Here is a 22467-nt window from a genome sequence, read left to right on the forward strand (position 1 = left end):
AATATGTATATGTCTATATATACATTGGAAATAAAAAGAACGTACAGTACATGCCATTTTTGTATGTTACTTCTATTAGACATTCAAACTTGGACGTCTTTATGCAACATAGAATCTCTGGATGGACCAGTACCAACCCATTCGATAGGCACCTCTAAGAAATCCTCAATGAATTTCAAGTATTTCTTAGCGTTCTCTGGTAAGTCTTCATATTCAGTGATTTTTGTGATGTCTTGTTCCCATCCAGGTAAAGTAACATATTCGACATCTACATTGGCCAAGATTAACAAGTCTTCTGGGAAGGATTCTAGTTTCTTACCCTTATACGAGTAAGATACAGCAATTTTGATTTCCTTGAAAGTATCCAAAACATCAAGTTTAGTGATGTTCAAAGAAGTAAAACCGTTGATTAGAGTAGAATACTTCAGAACGACTAAGTCCAACCATCCGCAACGACGCTTACGGCCTGTTGTAACACCATATTCAGCACCAATAGTTTGTAGCATGTCACCATACTCATTCAATTGCTCAGTAGGGAATGGGCCCTCACCAACTCTTGTAGTGTAAGCCTTAACAACACCAAAAATTTTTTCGATGGTGCGTGGAGGTAAACCAAGACCAGTAATAACGCCTCCAATGCCGGTATTAGAACTGGTAACATAAGGGTAAGTACCAAAATCAATATCTAACATCAATGCATTAGCACCTTCAACTAGGATTTTTTTGTTTAACTTAATAGCGTTATGAAGGAAAGGAATTGAATCAACGACAAAAGGTTTCAATTGCTCTTTGTAAACTTTGTAACGGCGCAATTCTTCGTCAGCATCATATTCAAATGGACCGTAACGTTTTTGTCTTGTTTCGAGTAATCTTCTGTATCTTGTTTCAAAGACTTCCCAAGCATTAGGGTCATCATTTACCAAATGATGAACTCTGATACCAGATCTAGAAGCCTTAGTAGAATAGGTTGGGCCAATACCTTTCCCGGTAGTACCAATATTCTTACCGTCCTTCGAAGCACCAGATAATTCAAGTTCTCTTAATTTGTCAGTTCTTTGATGAAAATCGAACACTAAATGAGCTCTAGAGGAAATAAACAATCTAGATCTAGCATTTTTGAGCCCTTTCTTCTCCAAATTTTCTAATTCCTCAAAGAAAGAAGGAATGTGGATAACAACACCATTACCGATTAAATTCTGACAATTTGGATTTACCAAACCGGAAGGCAGCATATGGAAGTCATATTTAACTCCATCCACAACGATGGTATGACCTGCATTATTACCACCTGCTGAACGAGCAACAATATCATACTTCCCAACTAACAAATCGACTAGCTTACCTTTACCTTCGTCCCCCCATTGGGAACCTAAAACAACATTGACCATTTTAGTTGGTGACTTTTTTAAGATTCAGAAACACTCCACAGCTCACAACAGTTCGGACTCTATGAACGCTAGTTAAAACGTTGCTATCTAATAAAAATAAACGAACTTACAAACACAATTTGCATAAAAGAGAACAAGATGAAAAGGAATTAAGTTGTTATTTAAGAAAGTTCTTAAAAAATACTTTGAAAAAGGACTTGGCTATAAAACGGTTTTGATTCAGAATGTGAGTTTATAGGGGACAAGATATGAGCACGAAACATTACAACAAGCGCCAACAGAAGGGAATAAGTTAGAAATAGTGCATTCGAACTCGGTATATATACATATGTAGCATACACAACAATAAAAGTGAGTTTTTTTTTTTCTTTGCAGGGTCTGTAAACAATAATTTGATTAACTTGACCAGAAGTCGTCTTAAAGTGTACTTAATTTCCCCATTTATTGTTTAATAAGAAGGAACACGAGACACCGGCTATTCCGATCCGGAAAGGAACTTTCCCGGCGGCGCCTCAAATAGAGAGATTGAAACTGGTTAAGCAATATTACATCATGTTAAGTTGAGGAATTTTTGAATAGCGCATCCGCTATCCATCAAATTACAATTAATTTCAATATATTTATTTTTATTAGTGTAATTTAATTTTTGACTCTGATTTCTTTCAGGAAATTACGTTCACGTGTTATCAAGCTGCAAAAGAAAAGCCAAATCCGGGAACAGGCAGATTTTGCGTTAAAAATATTCGTAACATTATATACCGCTTTACGAAATGTTTGCATTAAGAATGAGCATTGTAATGAACCTGAAGAAGGTTAATCATTCAATTTTCCCTATAACCCGGATATTCTCCACATAGATCACGTGATCTGAATTTCTTTTCATAGCCAGAATTAAAATTCAATACATAATAATATTTCATGATAGTATTGAAAAAGCTCATCACATCTCATGTTCGTGAAGATGGTCTCAAGTGAAGAACAAGGAAGTTCTTTTTAAACCCTTGAAACTCCGCCAGATCTTTTAAGGGACGAGAGACATATAATTTGTAGTATGCCCCCCAAGAGTCTAACCAAAAGTCAACAATTCAAGCGAGATAAGGTTAGAAATGCTCGACAAATAAGATCAGAAGCATCATCAGTGAATCCCGAAGAGTTTTCTGAATCAGGTTCAATTCTTAATATACCTTCATTCGTGTCTTCTAGAAAATATGAAATCAAACAATTGCAACAAGCTGTACATAATTCGAAGCAATCCTCTTCAACAAGGATTTTCCAAGTGCTTCCTCGGAAACTTAGAAGAAGAACTGCTTCCCATAATGTGAAAAGGATTCCTAAAAGGCTTAGACATCGTGCATTGAAAGAGATGAAAAAGAGTCAACAGCAGTTCACTCAAGGAACTCGTCATCTTTTCGATAAACGAAAGCATGGTCTCTCGTCCAGAAAACTTTATAGGGCAAGAATGATGGTTAATTTATTGAGATTAGCATCAAAAACTCAATCTATGAAGCTGGGTATTCCTCAGGATCTTCCAACCACAAATGGTACTCTAAGGTCAAGAATCAGACTGTTGCAAAAGGAAATAAAAGCTGCCCGATCTATTAACTCACGAAAACTCAACAACAAACTTGGCTCATATGATAGCACAGGTTTCAACACCCTGGCAGAGAAACCTCTTGGTCGTGTGAAGTACATGAAAAGACAAAAGGTGTTTACATGGCTTCCTACTCATATATGGAACGCTAAAAGATCACATATGTTTAAGAGGTGGGGATTTCATCTTCCTTGGTCTCCAACCCAAAAAATATTCAGATTAACACATCGGTTAGCAGGAAATGTCGCCACATCAGATGGTGCTATGATGTGTGACACCAGTTTCATGTGTGATATGATCATACAATGTAAAGATCACAATAAACTAAAAAAACTCGTACAACAGCTAACCAAAGGACGAGCATCTCTTCCCAAGTATATCAATAGGCAGCTTTTCACGGGCTTGATGTATCTAGACAGTGAATGTGTTGGACCATGTAGTTTGCTATGGTGCACTCCTAACTCAATTTTGATACGTCTCCATCCTTCCATATACGTTCAGGTTTTCGGACATCTCAACTCTGAGTTGGACTCAAATGAATTCTGCGTTCAAGACTGTCGTTTTTCATTAGGATCAATTACCATCACTGGTGGTAAATCATTATATGCGTTATCACACATCTTACGATCAGCAAGTACATCTGAGTCGTATCGTCAGTTCAAATTAGTATCATCTGTTACAGACACTACTGTGTTACCACAAAAGATAATGTTTGCTTTTGATGCTATTGATCCTCGATTCTTAGTGAACCCGAAAGCGTGCTCTAAAAAATCACAGCTCACTGAGGATGATATTCTTTCATTAGAAAATCAGTCTGTTGAAGAAGAAATATCGGAAACTCTCAACAAGCTGGTAGATGCAGAAGGACGGAATGAATCATATAGGGGTCAAAGCACGCTCAAACAACTAGCAGCAAGGCGCGCTGCTATGAAGTCATCAACTGGTCACTCAAACTTAATCCCTTCTAATAATAATGATTCAAGAATACCGATTCTGTTGTTGAAAGAACATGAATCTCAACAATGGACCTTAATAATACCATGGTTTTGGGTTTTACCGTTTTGGTATCAACTCAATAAGGTGAATCGCGTATATCACATGGGAATAAAACAATTCCAGCAGTTGGCCTTTGAACAAAGGCGCTTAAACTTCCCCATTGATTATCCATTTACACAGGTTGGTTACGATGAAGATGTAGTATATAAAAAAGATGTCCTACAGAAACTTTGGAATCGTAAACCACCATCTAAAAGACTTAATTATATGAAATTAGGTTCTCTTCATAAAGAATCCTTAGTTAAAGGTGAGTTAGGATCTCCGTTTTGTTGTGATTGGAATTTCCTTAGAATTTTGCAAAATGGTTTAAAATTTCTGGGAAAAGAAAAACTTGATTATATGAACCCATCTAGAACCAGTACGTTTGATGTTGATAGTGGAACAATAAGCGTTAGACACGTCATCGATATATTCAAACTATACGAAAAAAACAGAGAGAGTACAAGCCTTCCAGTGCATATATTCCAAGGAACAGTGGAAACAATTGTTGAGCATTCAATTATTTCTAAATCATTACCTATCATCCCAGTAAGTTGCTCACTAATCGGAAGAGGTCACCCAAAAGATCACGCCCGCATATATGCAATTCCAGAAGAAGATAAATCATATTGGACCAACGTTTTGAAGGGTACTCTGAAGAGTAATGGGAAAATCAAGCATGACAATATACAACCAGTACCTCATTGCTTCAATCTCATTGGATATTTAACAAGCGGTTCATTTAATTTATCACAGGGAAGAGGTTCAGGAGTTGGATTTGTATCGGCTTATGCCCTTCAGGACAAAAATGAAAATCTCTTTCTAATTAGAAATTGTGGAGAAACTGTATATAGGTTGGTGAAGTTGTATCAATTACAGATTTGAACTATTATTGAACCGCCAGTTTTGACTGTAAGAGCCATATTTTATAGAGAATACATTTTATATATAAACCCCTAAGAGAAGTAAAAATACGGCCTTTAAATATAATATCGTTACCCGGAATAATAAAACTCTTCAAGTGGATTTCTTGAATTTTTTAATATTCTCGAAAACTTTTTTCGAATATATAAAGAGCCAACCTGGATTTTGGAGCTTTCTCTTTTAAAATGACCACTTTTTGAAGCTTCTTTTTTTTTCCTCTCTCCTCATACTTACCTTAAGATGCCAATGGAGATCATGAAGTCTATTGGTCGGATACGGGGTTCTAAAGGAAATGCTGGAATAGAACTTATCTCCTTCTAGTGTTATCCTTTTCGGAGGATATCATTCGACTGGAGATGGGTTTTTCAGTTGACATATTTTCTCTGTACAGCTTTCCTGCACATAAGCACACATTGAGCGAGCCTGGTATCTGCTGACGTCTTGTTCCCCCGTCATTCTTCTGGTAACTTGAGATTTTCTCTAGTGCCAGTTGAATGGCCCTTTTTCCCTTCTGCCTGGAGAAGCATGGTACTGATTACAAGTCAGTGCTGGGGGAGCCATCACTATGATCTGTAAGTTTCATTTCAATGTTCTGGATTAAACAGTGTTGGGCGTGTATTTGCTCCTATTGATCTGTTGTTCAGACTTGGTACGAAAGTACCTCGTTCAAACAATTGGAGGTAATAGGTATGTGATATACATTTCCAATGTTGTTCCAGTTCAGGAAGCTTGCAAAGAAAGTTCATGGTCGTGGTAAAGACGGGTGGATCTTAAAATTTTTGAGAATTTGTTTCACTGTTTTTTACAGAAGAAATATATTCAATGTGTGAGGCATTCATTGTGCCATCGTTTGAATACTTTTATTCCATTTGAACACGATGAATTTCCTCATTACATAATTTTTTCTATCGTAACTCATTTGTGAGAAAGGGTTTGCCACGTTCTGTTGAAAGTGAGAAACCCATTTCATCCTTCCCTTCAATTCAGTATTTTTGCCGTAAGCAAAAACGGCCATCAGTGGATAGCTAGTTTTGAAGGCAAGTGATTACTAGAGAAGCCAATACTGGTAAAAGTGTAGTACGTATTTTATAAAAGCAAGTAGATTCTGTTGCGATTCTTATCAACAGAACCATACTACAGATGGATACAAAATAGATTTTACAGCTAGAATTCCGATATAGCCTTTAAATCGTCTGTATTAATGTAGTCAACTTGTATGTCGTAATATTGTTGATTCCACAATGTATTACGTCTGGATACTGGCCATTCAGGGACGCCCCAAATCCTTGTAGTCAGATTATTTTCTTTCGCGTGCTCTATGAATGTTCTAATGCATTTCACTTCGTTATCTGACAAATGACCATGAAATTTAGCGATATAAGGTGAAGAGTGGCATGAAGTTAATAACTGAGATAAAGAAGCCGAAGCCAAAACAGAAGTTGGTAACTTGTCTTGTGCTTCCTTGTCATGCAATGGTAAATCTAAGAAGACATAGCGTTTATTGTCTGCAAAAAACCCTAGACCCTCTTTTTCATCAGAAATTCCCTGTTCACTATTATCTAAAATATTTGTTTCGTTAGGATAGTTCCCTGTCAATACTATGGTCATAGGACCTTTAACAACTTCATTAGTAATTAAGTCCACATAACTCAAGTAGTTCTTCTCAACAAAAGGTCTGAGATATTTGTTCATTAACACGAAATATGTCTTTGAATTGTCCTCTGATTTAAAATCTATCAATAGTTGTAATGACTGTGATGAAGCACCGTAAAAAACCCCATGTAAAGATTGCTTATCGTTATCTCCAGAGAAATCTTTACTTTTATCGTTGACTTCGTCTAGCATTTTAAGTATGGGTGAAGTGTACAATAAATCAAGGGTCTTATGTTTTGGATCAATATGCCTGCGGTCATGACTGACACTTAAAGAAGTGTCATTTTCAGTTAACCAAACGTCCGCTTCAACGCTTGTAATGCCATATACAAGGGCTTCAAACAATGGCAAGGATCTCCAGTAATCATTATGGGAATGAGCATTTGGAACTATAGTGACATCTTGAGTCAATTTTTGTACCACTGATGTACCACTCTCAAAAAAAAGATAATTATGAAAGGAATCGTATAATCTTGATATATTAGTCCTCCTTAGCGGTTGATTAGAATTTCCGAAATCAGAAGTGGGAGGTAATCGTGGAAGCGTGGTTTTAAAGTATTCAAAAAGATCCTTACCGTAAAGTCCAATTAAATCTCGCTTAACCCTTACAAAATCTAGAGCAATATCAGACTTGCCGTTTGACTTCATGTTAGACACGTGTGAAATTTGGGAAAGCATTAATGCCATTATCAGGATATAACCCGAAAGCAAACCAGTGGCAATAATAGGAGAAATCATTGTCGATTGGAGTTTAAAAACAAAGATATTACGATGTGGTATTAATATCTAATGGATGTTTGTCCCTTATACCGTCGTGCTTCAAAGTAACAACAATACCAATTTTTAAAGTCGCGGCTAGTGTTCACTGCCGTCAAAAACCTGTAAGATGTAAAAGTCAATGAAAAGGGGATGAAATACACTTCTCAATTATGTGACATCTGCAAATTCTTTCTTTGGTATCCATTTAAGAAATTTTTATGGATGACATTATATCTTGGGCATCGTGTTACTCCTTCTTAGGTATTAATACCTGACTTCAAGCACAACGTTATACAAATTCTTTCTTTTTTTTATGTAGTCATATTCACGTTTCTACTGGTGCATTTTATTAGTCTCCGTAAGTTGAATATTAACCATTCATACATGTGGGTTGACGACGTTGATACTGGACACAAAAAAAAAAAAAAATTACTCCACTGCTATTCACGTGATGAAATTATTATACTACCTTATTATTTATCATCTCTTTTCACACTTTTTCAGTTCGAATTCAAAAAAAAAAAAAAAAAAAAAAAAACGGTTACGAATCTCTTGAAAAGTATTTGAACGTAATGTTTTTGTATGTGATCCATCTTAAGATCATTAATATGACGCTGCAATGTCCCTTCAAGGTTAATTTACTGCATGATGCACACGAATCATGAAGCGTGTTCCTTTCGCATAAGAATAATTGTTGTTACCAGCTTCGATAGCTTTATAGCTTCTAGTAGTGTTATCATGTCCCTTTATCGTTTATGATGGTACGCTAACTTAGTGATGAATCCTCGGATGCAGAATCCTCCTCTCTTTTATCCCCTCCCTGTGTTCTAGTAAAAACAATCTCATCGCTAATTGGGATGTCAGATTAATTACCTAGCTATTATTTTCCTACTGTCCTGTCGGTCCTGTATTCTCTCAGAACAACAAACTAACCGTAGTTTGTGATATATGCTTGGGAGTCGCGTATGATACCGGCTATTCCGTACGGAGATTAATTAATATCCTTTTATTCTTTGTAAAAGAACGGATATTCCGATACGGCAATCCCGAGCATCCCGCATTCTGAATAACATCGATGGAAATCAATATGATAAGAGACGTATAATTAAGCGTCTTAGGAGAGCTACTAGTGACCTCGTACGAAGGTTAGACGATATAATCCTCACGTTCGCCAGCACGATTTGCAACACATTAATTTCTTGCTAACAAATTCTCTGACTTCTGTTAAAATTATCCGGCATCCATTACGGCTTTCCCGTATAATTAATTACTGGTTTATCAGCGATTGTGGTCGATATACTTTAAACCCTGTATTCTATGTATATGTATATTATTATATCAGGACTTATAGATAACGACTATTCTAAGATTTTCCAAGTCATTATCAGTCAAGTTTGTATGGTTTTCACATATAAATACGTATGTGAATACGAATATAGTCTTCGTTTGGTTCAGATTTAAGTTTTGTTTTGTGTTTACACAATTTAGGGGAGGTCGATTGATTCTTTTGTGAAAACGACCCTAGTTAACAAATAAAATTGCACCATATAATAACTGACCATGGCACCTATCACAATCACAAAAAACGATTATTATAATAAACAAAATGACATTTCTACATTGGAATCACATAGGCCTACAGCACATCGATTGATTGTTCATTACGGGAATTTCATTGATACCCCCAAATTAGGTGATTTAAGAATACGTTTTAAATGTGCAGTAGGAGTATGTTCAAAGACAGGTGTTATTAAATTCATTGTTGAAGAATGTGAAGACCCTATTTCTACTGCTCTACAATATGATGAATGTTTAAAAGAAAGCGAAATATTCATCGTTTCCAGCTTCGAGAACGGAAATACCGATTCTTTTGATACATTTTATTTTCCTGGTTTTATTGACACACATATACATGCTTCTCAATATCCAAACTGTGGTATATTTGGAAATTCGACTTTATTAGATTGGTTGGAAACATACACCTTTCCTTTGGAATCATCGTTAACAGACACAGCTCTATCGAACTTAACTTATGATGCTGTTATATCACAAACTTTAAAGCATGGTACAACTTGTGCAGCATATTATACGACCATTGATTCAGAATCATCCAAAATAATGGCTAAAATCTGTAAAGAAAAAGGTCAAAGAGCGTTCATTGGCAAGGTCTGTATGGACCAGAATTCTCCAAGCTATTATTGTGAAACGCTAGATACTTGTAAGGAATCATCGGAAGACGTGATAGAGTATATTTTAAATGAATTAAACAGTCCTTTAATCAAGCCAATTATCACACCAAGATTTGCAGTTGCATGTTCTGCAGAACTTATGACTTTTCTTGGTCAGATTTCTGAAAAATATCAGCTGCCTATCCAAACACATTTAAGCGAGAATATCAATGAGATCGAATTTGTTAGAAAGTTGTTTAATGATTGCAACTCTTATACAGATGTTTATCACAAATTTGGCCTTTTGACTGATAAATCAGTTTTTGCCCACTGTATTCATTTAAGTGATTCTGAAATTGATTTACTAGCTGCTAACAATTCCGGAATTTCTCACTGTCCTATTTCTAATTCATCGATAACTTCCGGTGAATGTAGAGTAAAGCATTTACTAAAAAAGGGACTAAAAGTAGGGCTTGGCTCTGATGTATCGGGTGGATATAGCGTCAGTATTCTTGAAAATGCAAGACAAGCGTTATTGGTGTCTAGACATTTGGCGATGTCCATTGACGACCCAATAAAAAAGGAAGAGAGTAAGTTATCAGTTGCAGATGTATTATATCTTGCTACACAAGGTGGTGCTAATGTCTTAAATGTTAACTCAAAAATTGGATCATTTGACGTCGGAAAGGAATTCGATGCCCAATTGATTAATCTATGCGTACACAATAGTAACGTAGCTATCTTCCCTTGGCAGCAAGTTAATCGTAGTAGTAATTTTTTAAGGAAGGAAAGATTAAAGGTAGAAAATATAATTGCGAAGTGGTTGTTTAACGGAGATGATAGAAATATCAAAAGCGTATGGATTCAAGGAAAACTATGTCATTCTAAAACGTGAGTTAATTATCGCTTTGAATTCGGCTGTTCACACAAGATATATATATATATATATATATATATATATATGCAGTGATACATAATATTTACAAATATTATTAGAAGAAAAAGGGCTTTAATAATATGCTGCGGAGTACGTTAATGGTAATTTTGGATGCTCTTGTTGCCATTCCGTAAATACATCCATCATGTGATCTTCAAACTGCGTACCATTTCTTTCACATTCTGAAACTTTGGCATTTAGCATGTCGGCCAATCGTAATATTGCTCGCCCACCAATTTTGGCGTTTTCATTATCATCCTTTATGTCAACATTAATGACATGGACTATTAAGTTCATTACACCACCACGGTTCATCAAATCCTCACAAACCGAATCAAAACATCTTTCTTCACAAGTGAAAACAAAATCAAAAACCTTTTTTCCCTCGTGCCACTTTTCAGGGGCCTTCTTTAGTTTTCTGTTACGATCAAGCATCTCTAATAATCCATTCTGTTTGTACCTATCTTCACTTTGAGAAAGTAGGTCATTGTATATATCGTTATAAGGCGTGCCGAAAGGGTAAACATTAGGTTTATCTATAGAGAGACCCGGTAGCCTAACAGCACTACCAGTACCATAACTGGAAACATCGTATCCTGCTTCCTTTAAGACTTTATGAGATTCCATGGATCTGTTATTATTAGATGCACACACGGTACAAAATTTCAACTTTGAGCTACTCTTAGTTTTACTCATATCGCTACTCATTCACAGTAATTGTATGTTTAAGGTAAGTATGTTAAATCAAGAGGTTAGTATCCCTGTTTACCTAATGTATTAATAGAAGGCAGTTCATAATCCCTTCCTATTCAAGTAAACTATATATACTAAAATAATTTATTATTATAGCTCTCTCATAAGTTTGAAATATTCTTGAATACACAGTTTCATTCCTACCACTAAAATATATTCAATTTTAAAAACGTATATTTTGATATATCTTACCCGGCAATATGAAGGTTTCCAGAACCTAAATAACTTTACGTACCATATATAAAAGAACTAACTAAGCAAGGAACAAACCATGGTTCAGCGCTATTGACTTTTCAGATATCTTCTCAATTCAACGGAATTAGCATTTTTTTGTAGTACATGCAATGATATGTTATTATTTTATAATAATGAAGATGAAAATAAAACAACAAATTAGTTATCTGTCGTAGAATCTTCTACCAGAACCTGTTCTATTTCTGTTTCAGAAGGGTTTTCACAGATTAAGATACGCTGATTTTTACATTTAACATTTTCGAATTCTTCATTTTTTGATGGTTGTGATGAATTGGCTTTTTCTGACATAAAGTTTCCAACATCAATGTAATCCCCGGTGTCTTGAAGATCTGACTGAATGGAGTGAACAGATACGGAGCCTGGAGATAGATCAACCCCTTCATATATATCATCACTAGGCTTAGAAGCCACGAACTGAATTATTCTACTATTTTTGAACTCGTCCTTAAATAAATCCCATTCCGCTTTTCCCGAAATTAGCATCCCAAGTAGCATGGACGGATCGGTTTCTGATATATGAATTTTACTAAAGCGGTGACCATGACAACTCCGATAATAAGAATTATCATCCATATCTAGTGAAGAACTTTGCGTTTGATGAGGGTCAAGATAAAACAAATAGTCATTTTGATAGCCAAAAAAGTATAATGAAGATGATGGTTTACCACCAGCGATCCCCACAGAATATGATGATTTTAGTATCTGAAAGATATCTGACCAATATATGGAGTTGATTTCATTTACGCCTAAGCGCGTAGCGAATAATAGGAGAACATTTGCACGCTTATTTTCTTCAAACACTCTAATCATTTCATCTTCGTATATGTCAGCCGATTGTGGGGAAATTAAACATCTGTCTATCCCACAATCGGGAAAATCGTTTATTAGAGATTGAATACTTCTTGCTGTAGAGCTAGGTCCAAACCACTGACCAGGTTTCATTCCAGACTTTTTTCCTTCTACTTTAACAAAATTATGTAGAGATAGTGGGTACTTCCAGTCATCTTGAAACCATTGAATGATACTCATTTCTTTAATGTCGATATTTTCAAGGTTCACTCTGAACTCCCTAGTCTGTTTAACCCGTTGAATGGCATTAGCTAAGAGAGATTGACCAGTTCGTATCATACAACCCCAACCAATATCCGAATAAAAACTATCTGGATCAGTTAGTACATTTTCTAGTGTGTTTATTGGATTATCTCTGAAGAATAGAGTAAGATTAATCGGCGAAGGTCCTTCTTCGTCTCTTGGAATAGGAGTAAACTGGGTTCTATAAGTGAAAAATATTCTTGTTTCAATATCTGATAGAAGCTGAGGGTTTGTCTGCGCATTGCCTAAAAAGCTTCCAAAGGCAGTTTCTGCATCATCTGCTTTCCCTTGAGTTTTAAAGATATAAGGTCTGTATTCTTCCCCTAACACAAATACAGATCCAACTTTATCTATTTCACCTACCAACCCAAGTTGTTGGGTTATTTTGGTTAGGAATTCCATGCCGATTTATTGCAAAATCTGGAACAGAAGCACGCCAGACTTCTTTATCTAAACATGTCGCTACATACTCTCTCCTATATAGTACCCTTTTTCTTACTTTCTATGTTACACATTTTTGAGTACATCAAAATATGGCCAATATATTTTAAATTAAAAAAAGTTAAATTAACTGATATCAGTTCTTAACAACTTTAAAAGGACTACTGAGTTTGAACAACTATTTTAATCAATTAATTTGAGATCTTTACATTAGAGCTATAAATCATCTAAGAGTTTAAGTTATGGCAAAGAGACATAAACATTTCAACTCGAACAAAACTAAAGGTAATGTCAAGTCTAAAAGCAAAAGGACGGGGAAGAACAAGCAAATGCGAAGAACTGGGCAGACTGCCAAGAAGAAGTTCTTACCAATAGGTGGCGGAGATTTGATGAATCCAGATATGGTAGAAGATTATTTTTTTGGTCAACATAAAAAAAAAAATACCTTAAAGTCAGGAGGTTTGCGACCAGGACGAGTTATGGATGATGACTTACAGGATATAAGATTACCACTTAGACATAGGCCAGTGGAATTCATAAAAGCAAAGGAAATTTATGATCCATCTCATGATTTAATATTGAAACTAATCCAAAAGAATAAAGAGATAGATGACTCGAATACTATCGAAACATCAAAAGAATCTCTAGAAGAGATGTCAATAAATTCGTCTGCAATAGCAACGGAAGATTTTTCTGAAGAATCCATAGGAGAATCGGAAAGGGAATGTCAAACACATGAATTATCAAATGGATCAACGCAGAATAAGCAGAGTGACTCGATAGAAAGAGAAAAAAATCTAAATGATGATGCAATTGATAATAATGAAATATTTTATGTTGATTTAGATGGTGATAACACAGTGAATACAGATAGTTATAAAAAATTACTTACTGAATCTGAAGACGAAACAGAAGCAGATGATGAAGCAGATGAAGAAGAAGAAGAAGAGAACTTATGTACTACATTTGAACCTATTCTAAAAGTAGGGAACGTTGAATTAAACCTTAAAAGACTCGGAAATGATAGTATTGAAGTAAAAAAACCAAAGGGCTCATATCATCCTTTTTACCAATACGTTCAAAATGTCATGAAAAATGTTCAAGAGAACTCTTCTGATGAATATTCATCGGATGAAGAGAATGAAATAAACGAGTATAAACAACCGTTACTTTCCCAACAAAAAATGCAAAAGATTAGTACAGGAATAGGCTCTTACACAAGTTACCATGAAAACCATAATATTAAAAGAAGTAATTTGGACCAATGTGATAATTCCATGAAGTCATTAACCATTGAAGATCAAGTAATGAAAACGGCGAACTTAGAACCTGAAAATAAGGTAATTACGGATATTGATGGCTCACCTTCAAAAAAAGAGCCAGAATTTGGATTTTGCGAAGAAGACTTTGCTTCCTCGATCGGTAAAATATTTGTCTCTAACATTCGTTTAGGATTAAATGATCGTTCTTATCAGATATCATGTCAAGATATATATGGAGATAGTACATTACGATGGGTAGACCAAGAGACCATGTGTGATTTGGCAGGAGAAATGGGTCTACCCGAGCACCGTTTGGCAGCCTATTTCAAACATTTATACGACTCATTACTTGAAAAAAATTCCAATTCTTCCGATTTCTCAGATATACCATTTGAAGATTCTGAAACTGACGAGTCGGAGAAAGCTGAAAGTGTTGAATCGGACCTTCAAGATGTAGGCGAAAATCTAGATGATCTTATTGAATATACTCTCAAGTATTCCGAAGATAGGAATCAAATCTATGACACATCGCCACTTAAAGTTAGAGGAAAGCGTAGAAATAAACAATTGATATTCGATGATGACACTTCTCTAGACAATGAGACCAGGTTGATGTTACAAGATAAATTCACCAATAGAGAGACAAATAAAACAAAGAAAAGAAGAACAAAAGAGGATTTTATTGCCGCAGCATTCAATAATTCATTGGACTTACTAGAAAAATATCCTTATGGGCTACATATTCAAAATATCAAAGATGAGTTCGAATCCTTTTATCATAGTAATCGCAAATCCATTACATTCCCCCCTCTAGACCCTCATGGAAATAAGGTCGTCGGTAAATTTGCCTATAATTATTTTATGAAATCGACTGTTATATCTAGGGGAAAATCTACGAAAGTTTATGTCGAGAAGACAAGAAAGACCAAATACAACCAGCCAGCATATCACATTATTAATCAATTACTCAGACAGCGTCCTGTTTTTATGAGAATTGATAGAAAAGTACCATCCGAAGAATCTTCAACCTTCAACCGTACTGTAAGGCTCAAAGTACCGAAAGCCAAGTTTAATATTACTGAAGGTCAAGTGGTTGGAGAAGATGCACCCGAAATTGGGTCGGACAATGTAGGGAGAAGAATGTTAGAGAAATTGGGATGGAATACAGGACAAGGTCTTGGTGCTCAGGGTAATAAAGGTATTCAAGAACCGATACTGGCGAAAGTTAAAAAATCCAAGTCTGGTCTCCGTCATACTTAAAGTAAAATATTAGTAATATTGGAAACTAACCAACAAACCCGAATGTTATTTAACCATCCTACCTCTATATCAAAGTCCAGGTGTTGTAATGCAAACAGAGAGAATTATGTCCTAAGTTTTTTATACATCAACGTTAAACTATTTAGCAGTTTTTTCCTTTGTTACGTATTTATAGACTCTTAAAGAGAATTTAAAACTTTATATTTCAGAAACCATTCTCATCAGACTCATTGGTTTGATTTGATTTTTGCCGCCATGCTTGGTTCTTTTGTTACCACAAACCACAAAGTCTTTTTTGTTTTTGTTCTTTCCTACCTGCCTTTCTGCCATTTTTGCAGAACTATTTACGTGAGAATATAAACAAACGAAAAGAACAATAACCTGCGAATAAACACAATAACGAATATTTAGTGTAATATACCGTATAAAAGAAGATATACAGTAATAAGAAGCAATAACATACTTTGTGAAATCGTGTATCCTAATTTAAAAGTTCCAACGTAGTTTAGTATCATTGAACTTTCTTAAAGAATATGCTTTCGCCTTCTGCTAAAAGACGAGTTAATATCATTGGAAACCAATCCGATCCAAATCAGGAAGAAAAATTCGATTATACAGATAGTGAATTTGAGCTGACACTAGAGAGGCAATCCTCGCAATCACCACTTAAATTCAATGACTTCATGGATACTTTAGTTGGTAAAAAGAGATTACTTGCGGAAGCAGAGCAGTTTGATAAAGGTAACAGTATAACATTACCACAAATAGAAGGGACCCAACTTAAAGGTGTCCCAACTGAAAATTTGAAAGAATACGGAAATATTGCTTCGCATTCGCCAATACTAAAAGAGCAAGAATTAAATAAAGTATCGGAAGCAAACAATGATAGCCACAAAATGATTCACGTCAACAATCCATCGGTACAGGTATCAAAAACGCATTATTTCAATAATGGCAAAGAGCATATAATTGAAGACCCGTTGCTGGTTCAATCCACCCCACTGTCAAAGGTCAAACAAATTCAACTTGACGGAAATGTGTTTGACAATGCACAACCAAAAGATTTACTGAAAGAGAAACTGCAAGTTTCCCGTAAACAATCTTTGGTTGAGAATGATGGATCAATAGAAAAGAATTCAAATGGCCTAAGGGATGAGTTATGTAAGTTCAAAGAAGACCTAGCCGATATTAACAAGGTAAGATTTGAGCAAGATGATGAATTGAGAAAATTGATGATGGGATTATCTGAGAAGGATTTAGAATTATCTCAGCTAAAGAAAAAATATTCATCGTTAGTGGAAAACATGCAAGAGGACAAAGATCTTGCACAAAAATCGGAAAAAGAGCTACATATTAAAATTGAAATGCTTTCACAACGGCTAGAGGTCCAGGAAAAAAATTATACGGAGATAATTGAAAATTTGAAGAAGGAACTAGAAGCTACAAAATCATTACAAGCTGGACTTGTAAATAAATCCTTGTTACAGAAAGCTGAAGCAGATTTAGCAAAAAAAGATGAAGAAATCAAAATTCGTATAGAATCTTTAGAAAATGATTTTAGTGCGAAAGAAGAGAGTCTTTTGAAACGTGTTGAACTAATGGAAGACTCTATTAAAAGTAAAAATGTTGAAAATGAGGACCTTTCGGCACGATTGAGTAAGTCTGATTCCGAAAAAGAAGCTCTTTCTCAGGAGCTCTTGGAATGCAAGAATCAAGAACAAATTCTAAATAAGAGAATAGAAGAGTTTCAGCAAAATGAGGAGAAATTTGTTAATAAAGAAAGAGATTTGAATAATACAATTCAAGAGTTAAGCGATCAAGAAGGTCGCCTTAATACCAAAGTGGAAGAGTTAATTGCAAAAGAGAGTGAGCTAAACAACACTGTAACAAATTTGAACGAACGACTACGAGAGTTGAGTAACAAAGAGTTAGAACAGAATAGCACCGTGGAAAAGTTGAGTCAAAAGTTAACAGAAGAGATCAGTATAGAACAAAACTTGAAAAATGAGATCAACCTGTTAAAAGCTGAATTGGATAATAAGAAAACTCTAGAAGTGAATTTAGCTGATTTGGATGCAAAATTCGCTTTGTTAGAAAGCGAACACAAAAGGTTGATAGAATTCATATCGAATCTTACTTTATTCAATACCAGTATTGGTAATCATTTAATGAAATTATTTGATGAATCGGAGTCTATAGAAAAGTGTGAACTGTGGCTAAAATCTCTAAAGATTGTTGGATTCAAGACAGAAAATGATGAACAGCACTTAAAGGAGTTACAAAACTTTATTGAAAATGACCTTAAAATTTCTTTAAAGGAGAAAACACAAGAAATTACTGGATTACAAGCAGAACTTCGTGACAAAAACTCGAAAATTAATGACCTGTTAGATAAGATAAGTGATATTCAAGAATCAAAGGAAGAGCTAATAACTTTACGGGATCAGTTAACTTCAGAGGTTAGTTCTCTCAAATCTCAAATCTGTAAATCTGAATTATCAGTCAAAGAGGATTCTTTCAAAAATCTAACAGAACAAAATCTTTCCTTGCTCCAACGTATTAATGCATTAACCAATGAATTAAGTGAAAAGGCCACCCAAGTTAAGGGTTTGACACTTGAACTACAAAACGAAAAAGAGATCTCTTCTAATATGAGAAATTCTGTGGCCCATCTTGAAACGACTTTAACAAAGCTCCGCAAGACTTATGATAAAGTAAGAGGGAATATCAGTGATAGAATTACTTCCGAAAGCTTATCAAATACTCATACTCACATGGATAAGCAATCTTACGAAAAATTGGAACTTGACAGGGTAGATAATTTAAGTCTTGTTCAATGTGAAAACACTATCAAAAATATTGTTGCTTTACTTGATATTCCTTATTCAAAACTTGCAACTAAACTTCCTTTAGTTAATATAATGCTAAGGTATGAGAAAACAATTTGCTTCCATTTTGCTAATAGAATTCACAATCTAATATTCCATCAAGAAATTGATTCCAAGGCGTATACAAAAATAGCTTTAGAGAACTACTGGTCACATAGAAATGCTAAGGCGATTCAACATCCGCTAGAAAAGTGCTTAAACGATTTATATAAATCTGTTGCAGAAAGGTTACTTGTGTAATATGCGAAATGCCTCTCGTATATAGAAGAAATGCCGAATTTTCCAGCGGTTTAAACTCTGTGCTCTTGTACTATTTTATATATATATATATATATATATTGAAAAAAGTGCCCATTTTACATTCAAAGATATATGTATATATATTATGAGAAGGAGGAAAACGATGAGTTAGAAAAGAGAAAAGGCTTAAATTACCAATAAAATAAATAGAGCAAGCTCTATTGGTATTGGCTTGAAGTCTAGTTTTGTCACTTTTTATACCTTGCCGCATGTTTGTGTGATTTCATTTCCAATATGAAAACTTGTTATTATGATTTACTTGGTGTCAATTCTGATGCAAGTGATAGTGAATTGAAGAAAGCATACCGTAAGAAAGCACTTTTACATCATCCGGATAAAAACCGTGATAATATCGAAGATGCTACAGAAGCATTTGCACAGATTAGAGTTGCGTATGAGGTCTTATCAGATCCTCAAGAAAGAGCTTGGTATGATTCTCATAAAGATCAAATATTGAACGATTCTTCGGTTTATGATGACAATATAGAAAATGCAGCTAACGTTGATAGTGAACTAACAGGTGTAACTACTGAAGAGCTGCTAAGATTCTTTGATGCTGGGATGTATAGTCGGATAGATGATTCGCCAGCTGGTCTATACCAGATTGCGGGTAAAATATTCGCCAAATTGGCTAGCGATGAAGTCAAATGCGGTAAAAGATTAAATATACAGATGTTCTCAGATTACCTAGACGACACTTTTGAATCAGATATAACATTAGATTCTTATAAAAAGAGTATGGATAGGCATAAAAATTCTAATTTACTCTTTCCTATGTTTGGGTATTCAGAAACAAGCTTTCAAGATTTAAAACTCTTCTATAAGAAATGGGGATCCTTCAGCACAGTAAAGACATTCAGCTGGAAAGATGAATACATGTATTCCAGAAATTATGATCGTAGGACAAAGAGAGAAATAAATAAAAGAAATGAAAAGCTTAGAAACCAAGCACGATCCGAATATAATAAAACTGTCAAACGTTTTGTTACATTCATCAAACGTTTCGATAAAAGAATGAAAGAAGGAATTAGGAAGGAAGAGGAGGAAAAAAAAAAACACATGCAAGATGCTCTTAAAAAGCAGATCAATAAGGACAAGCTAAATGATAGAGCAACCCGGACTAAAGATTTTGAACTCCAGGATTGGCAAGCAATAGATCATGATCGTTTAGAAGAAATGGAGGACTTCTATACTAATGAAAACGGTGGAAAGAAAACCTTTTCTGGAGCCCAAGAAAACTTGAAGGATTCATGCGAAGAAATTCTGATATATGAGTGCTTTGTGTGTAATAAAAACTTCAAATCAGAGAAACAACTACAAAATCACACTAATACAAAGCTACACAAAAAAATGCTTCGCCAACTAAAATATGAAATGAAACAAGAAAGTATTGCGTTGGGGTTAGATAATATTTCGGACATCGAAGATTATATTTCTGCTCCAGAGAGTGACTTTAATGATATTTCAAATGAAAGAGATGAGGGTACCTTTGATAGAGAATCATCAGCTGTAAGTGAAAAATACGCTTACGAAAACATAAATGAAGAGCTGCGGAAAGTCGAGGAAGTACTTAAAGCAATTAGCACTAGTTCGTCCGATGATGAGACAGACATGAATAATGACAATTATTCTGATAGTATTGAAATTGAATATTCTATAGACGATGAACTGGAAGATAAAAATGGGAAAATCACTGCCACTACTTCTAAAGCTGAGAGTAAAGAAGATTATGAAGATAAGAATGAACTAGCTGCTTTACTAGAATCATTAATGAATGAAAAAAACGACGATTGGGAATCGATGTCAAATAGCGCTACTAAGAAGACTAAAAATAAGAACAAAGGGAAAACCAAAAAATCTTTATCCAAAAATAATCAAAGTAACTCACAAAAATCTGATTCGGTTACAAAGAATGACAAGGATTTAATTGCCGAAAAATATGATTGTTCCACCTGCGGTGTGTTATTTGAGTCACGGAACCAACTCTTTGCCCATATAAAGGCGGAGAATCATGCAGCTTTTGTACCAAATTCCCGAAATTCAAAAGCTACAAAGCTAAAAAATAAAAAGAAGTCATAAATTGATTAATTTCATTATGCACATTGTGTATGTACCCCATAATAGACATCTACATACACACGATTCATCTCTTCTATATACTTTGTTACCCGCATTAAATACGTACCAAATGATTGTTTTTACACATAACCCTTTTTGAGCTTGAGATTTCATAAGTCATTTTAAGTTGTTTGCTTTATTTTTATTTATTTTTTTCATGGTTGTTACGGTGTGCCATCATTTTCAATTGGAAATAAAAGTCTCACCGTGAAATTTAAAAAATTGGACATTTCCTGTAAATCTATCAAAGTTATGAGTATCTTCACATATACGAATGTACATTTACATATTGGTTAGTGAACGGGATCTGTGAACCAATAACATATATAGTGTTAATTTAAAGACTAGGTATCGAAAGAAAGAGTGCACTACGACATGCAGCAAGACATGCACAATGGTGGAACAGGAAATACCATTTCAAACTTATCTTCGGCACTTCGCCAGGTGAACCTTGGTAACAGCAACACAACTACTGATCAGAGCAATATCGCTATTGATTTCAATCAGCAACAGTTGATGGAAGAAGTAAATCAAAATTCTATGAATGCTTTCAATATTCAACAGCAGCATCAGCAACAACAAGAGAATGTGCAAAAGCAGCAGGAACAGCAGCAGCAGCAACTACAGCAGCAACAACAACAGCAGCAGCAGCAGCAGCAGCAACAACAGCAACAACAGCAACAACTACAGCAGCAACAACAACTACAACAACACCATCATCATCAACAACGTCAACAACATCCTAATAACAATGTTCAAGCAGGAACCTCCCAGCAGCAAATGCTATTCCAAGGTGCAAACTCCATAGATAGTTCAAGAATAACCAAATTCTTTCAAAATCAACCAATGGAGGGTTATACCCTATTCTCACACAGATCTGCTCCTAACGGTTTCAAAGTAGCGATTGTGTTAAGCGAACTTAATATGCATTATAACACAATTTTCTTAGATTTTAATCTCGGTGAACATCGAGCCCCAGAATTCGTGGCAATTAATCCAAATGCTAGAGTTCCTGCACTTATTGATCACAATATGGATAACTTATCTATTTGGGAGTCTGGAGCAATAATCCTTCATGTCGTAAATAAGTACTACAGAGAAACGGGTACACCGTTACTATGGTCAGATAATTTAGCCGATCAAGCTCAAATCAATGCATGGCTGTTCTTTCAGACATCAGGTCATGCGCCTATGATTGGGCAAGCATTACATTTCAGATATTTCCATTCGCAAAAGGTCAAGAGTGCTGTTGATCGGTATACAGACGAAGTTAGAAGAGTTTATGGAGTTGTAGAAATGGCCTTGGCTGAAAGAAGAGAAGCTCTCATTATGGATTTAGATTCAGAAAATGCAGCTGCATACAGCGCTGGTACTACTCCACTCTCTCAAAGTCGTTTCTTTGACTACCCAGTTTGGCTTGTAGGGGATAAGATAACTGTTGCAGATCTATCCTTTGTTCCGTGGAACAATGTTGTGGACAGAATAGGAATTAACATTAAAGTGGAATTTCCAGAGGTTTACAAATGGACAAAACACATGATGAGAAGACCCGCTGTCATTAAAGCTTTACGTGGTGAGTAGAATAATAATAACAGTCAAGCAGCTAACATTAGGTAGCTTATATAATCTACAACTTACAAAAT

The 22467-nt window shown here is 35.1% G+C and overlaps 10 protein-coding genes across 10 annotated transcripts; 6 read left to right on the forward strand and 4 right to left on the reverse strand.

Moving 5' to 3' along the window:
• Positions 1-83: 83 nt before the first annotated feature.
• On the reverse strand, positions 84-1388 carry ADE12 (adenylosuccinate synthase; the record flags this gene model as incomplete). Its single annotated transcript, XM_022820613.1, has 1 exon — positions 84-1388. The coding sequence occupies one exon, from the start codon at positions 1386-1388 to the stop codon at positions 84-86; it is 1305 nt and encodes a 434-aa protein (XP_022677059.1).
• Positions 1389-2439: 1051 nt separating this feature from the next.
• On the forward strand, positions 2440-4899 carry POP1 (ribonuclease P/MRP protein subunit POP1; the record flags this gene model as incomplete). The annotated part of the gene is made up of 1 exon (XM_022820614.1): positions 2440-4899. One exon carries the CDS (start codon positions 2440-2442, stop codon positions 4897-4899), a length of 2460 nt encoding a protein of 819 aa, XP_022677060.1.
• A 1203-nt stretch (positions 4900-6102) lies between these two features.
• AIM6 (Aim6p) lies at positions 6103-7329 on the reverse strand (the record flags this gene model as incomplete). Its single annotated transcript, XM_022820615.1, has 1 exon — positions 6103-7329. One exon carries the CDS (start codon positions 7327-7329, stop codon positions 6103-6105), a length of 1227 nt encoding a protein of 408 aa, XP_022677061.1.
• A 1581-nt stretch (positions 7330-8910) lies between these two features.
• GUD1 (guanine deaminase) lies at positions 8911-10413 on the forward strand (the record flags this gene model as incomplete). Its single annotated transcript, XM_022820616.1, has 1 exon — positions 8911-10413. One exon carries the CDS (start codon positions 8911-8913, stop codon positions 10411-10413), a length of 1503 nt encoding a protein of 500 aa, XP_022677062.1.
• A 114-nt stretch (positions 10414-10527) lies between these two features.
• On the reverse strand, positions 10528-11163 carry SSU72 (RNA polymerase II subunit A C-terminal domain phosphatase; the record flags this gene model as incomplete). The annotated part of the gene is made up of 1 exon (XM_022820617.1): positions 10528-11163. One exon carries the CDS (start codon positions 11161-11163, stop codon positions 10528-10530), a length of 636 nt encoding a protein of 211 aa, XP_022677063.1.
• A 438-nt stretch (positions 11164-11601) lies between these two features.
• ATG4 (cysteine protease ATG4) lies at positions 11602-12957 on the reverse strand (the record flags this gene model as incomplete). Its single annotated transcript, XM_022820619.1, has 1 exon — positions 11602-12957. One exon carries the CDS (start codon positions 12955-12957, stop codon positions 11602-11604), a length of 1356 nt encoding a protein of 451 aa, XP_022677064.1.
• Positions 12958-13238: 281 nt separating this feature from the next.
• Positions 13239-15518, forward strand: SQS1 (Sqs1p; the record flags this gene model as incomplete). The annotated part of the gene is made up of 1 exon (XM_022820620.1): positions 13239-15518. One exon carries the CDS (start codon positions 13239-13241, stop codon positions 15516-15518), a length of 2280 nt encoding a protein of 759 aa, XP_022677065.1.
• A 533-nt stretch (positions 15519-16051) lies between these two features.
• On the forward strand, positions 16052-18646 carry CNM67 (Cnm67p; the record flags this gene model as incomplete). Its single annotated transcript, XM_022820621.1, has 1 exon — positions 16052-18646. One exon carries the CDS (start codon positions 16052-16054, stop codon positions 18644-18646), a length of 2595 nt encoding a protein of 864 aa, XP_022677066.1.
• A 294-nt stretch (positions 18647-18940) lies between these two features.
• On the forward strand, positions 18941-20785 carry JJJ1 (Jjj1p; the record flags this gene model as incomplete). Its single annotated transcript, XM_022820622.1, has 1 exon — positions 18941-20785. The coding sequence occupies one exon, from the start codon at positions 18941-18943 to the stop codon at positions 20783-20785; it is 1845 nt and encodes a 614-aa protein (XP_022677067.1).
• Positions 20786-21199: 414 nt separating this feature from the next.
• Positions 21200-22405, forward strand: URE2 (glutathione peroxidase; the record flags this gene model as incomplete). The annotated part of the gene is made up of 1 exon (XM_022820623.1): positions 21200-22405. One exon carries the CDS (start codon positions 21200-21202, stop codon positions 22403-22405), a length of 1206 nt encoding a protein of 401 aa, XP_022677068.1.
• Positions 22406-22467: the final 62 nt, after the last annotated feature.

The sequence above is a fragment of the Kluyveromyces marxianus genome, chromosome 5 (assembly GCF_001417885.1).
Source record: "Kluyveromyces marxianus DMKU3-1042 DNA, complete genome, chromosome 5".
NCBI classification, from domain to species: Eukaryota; Fungi; Ascomycota; class Saccharomycetes; order Saccharomycetales; family Saccharomycetaceae; genus Kluyveromyces; species Kluyveromyces marxianus.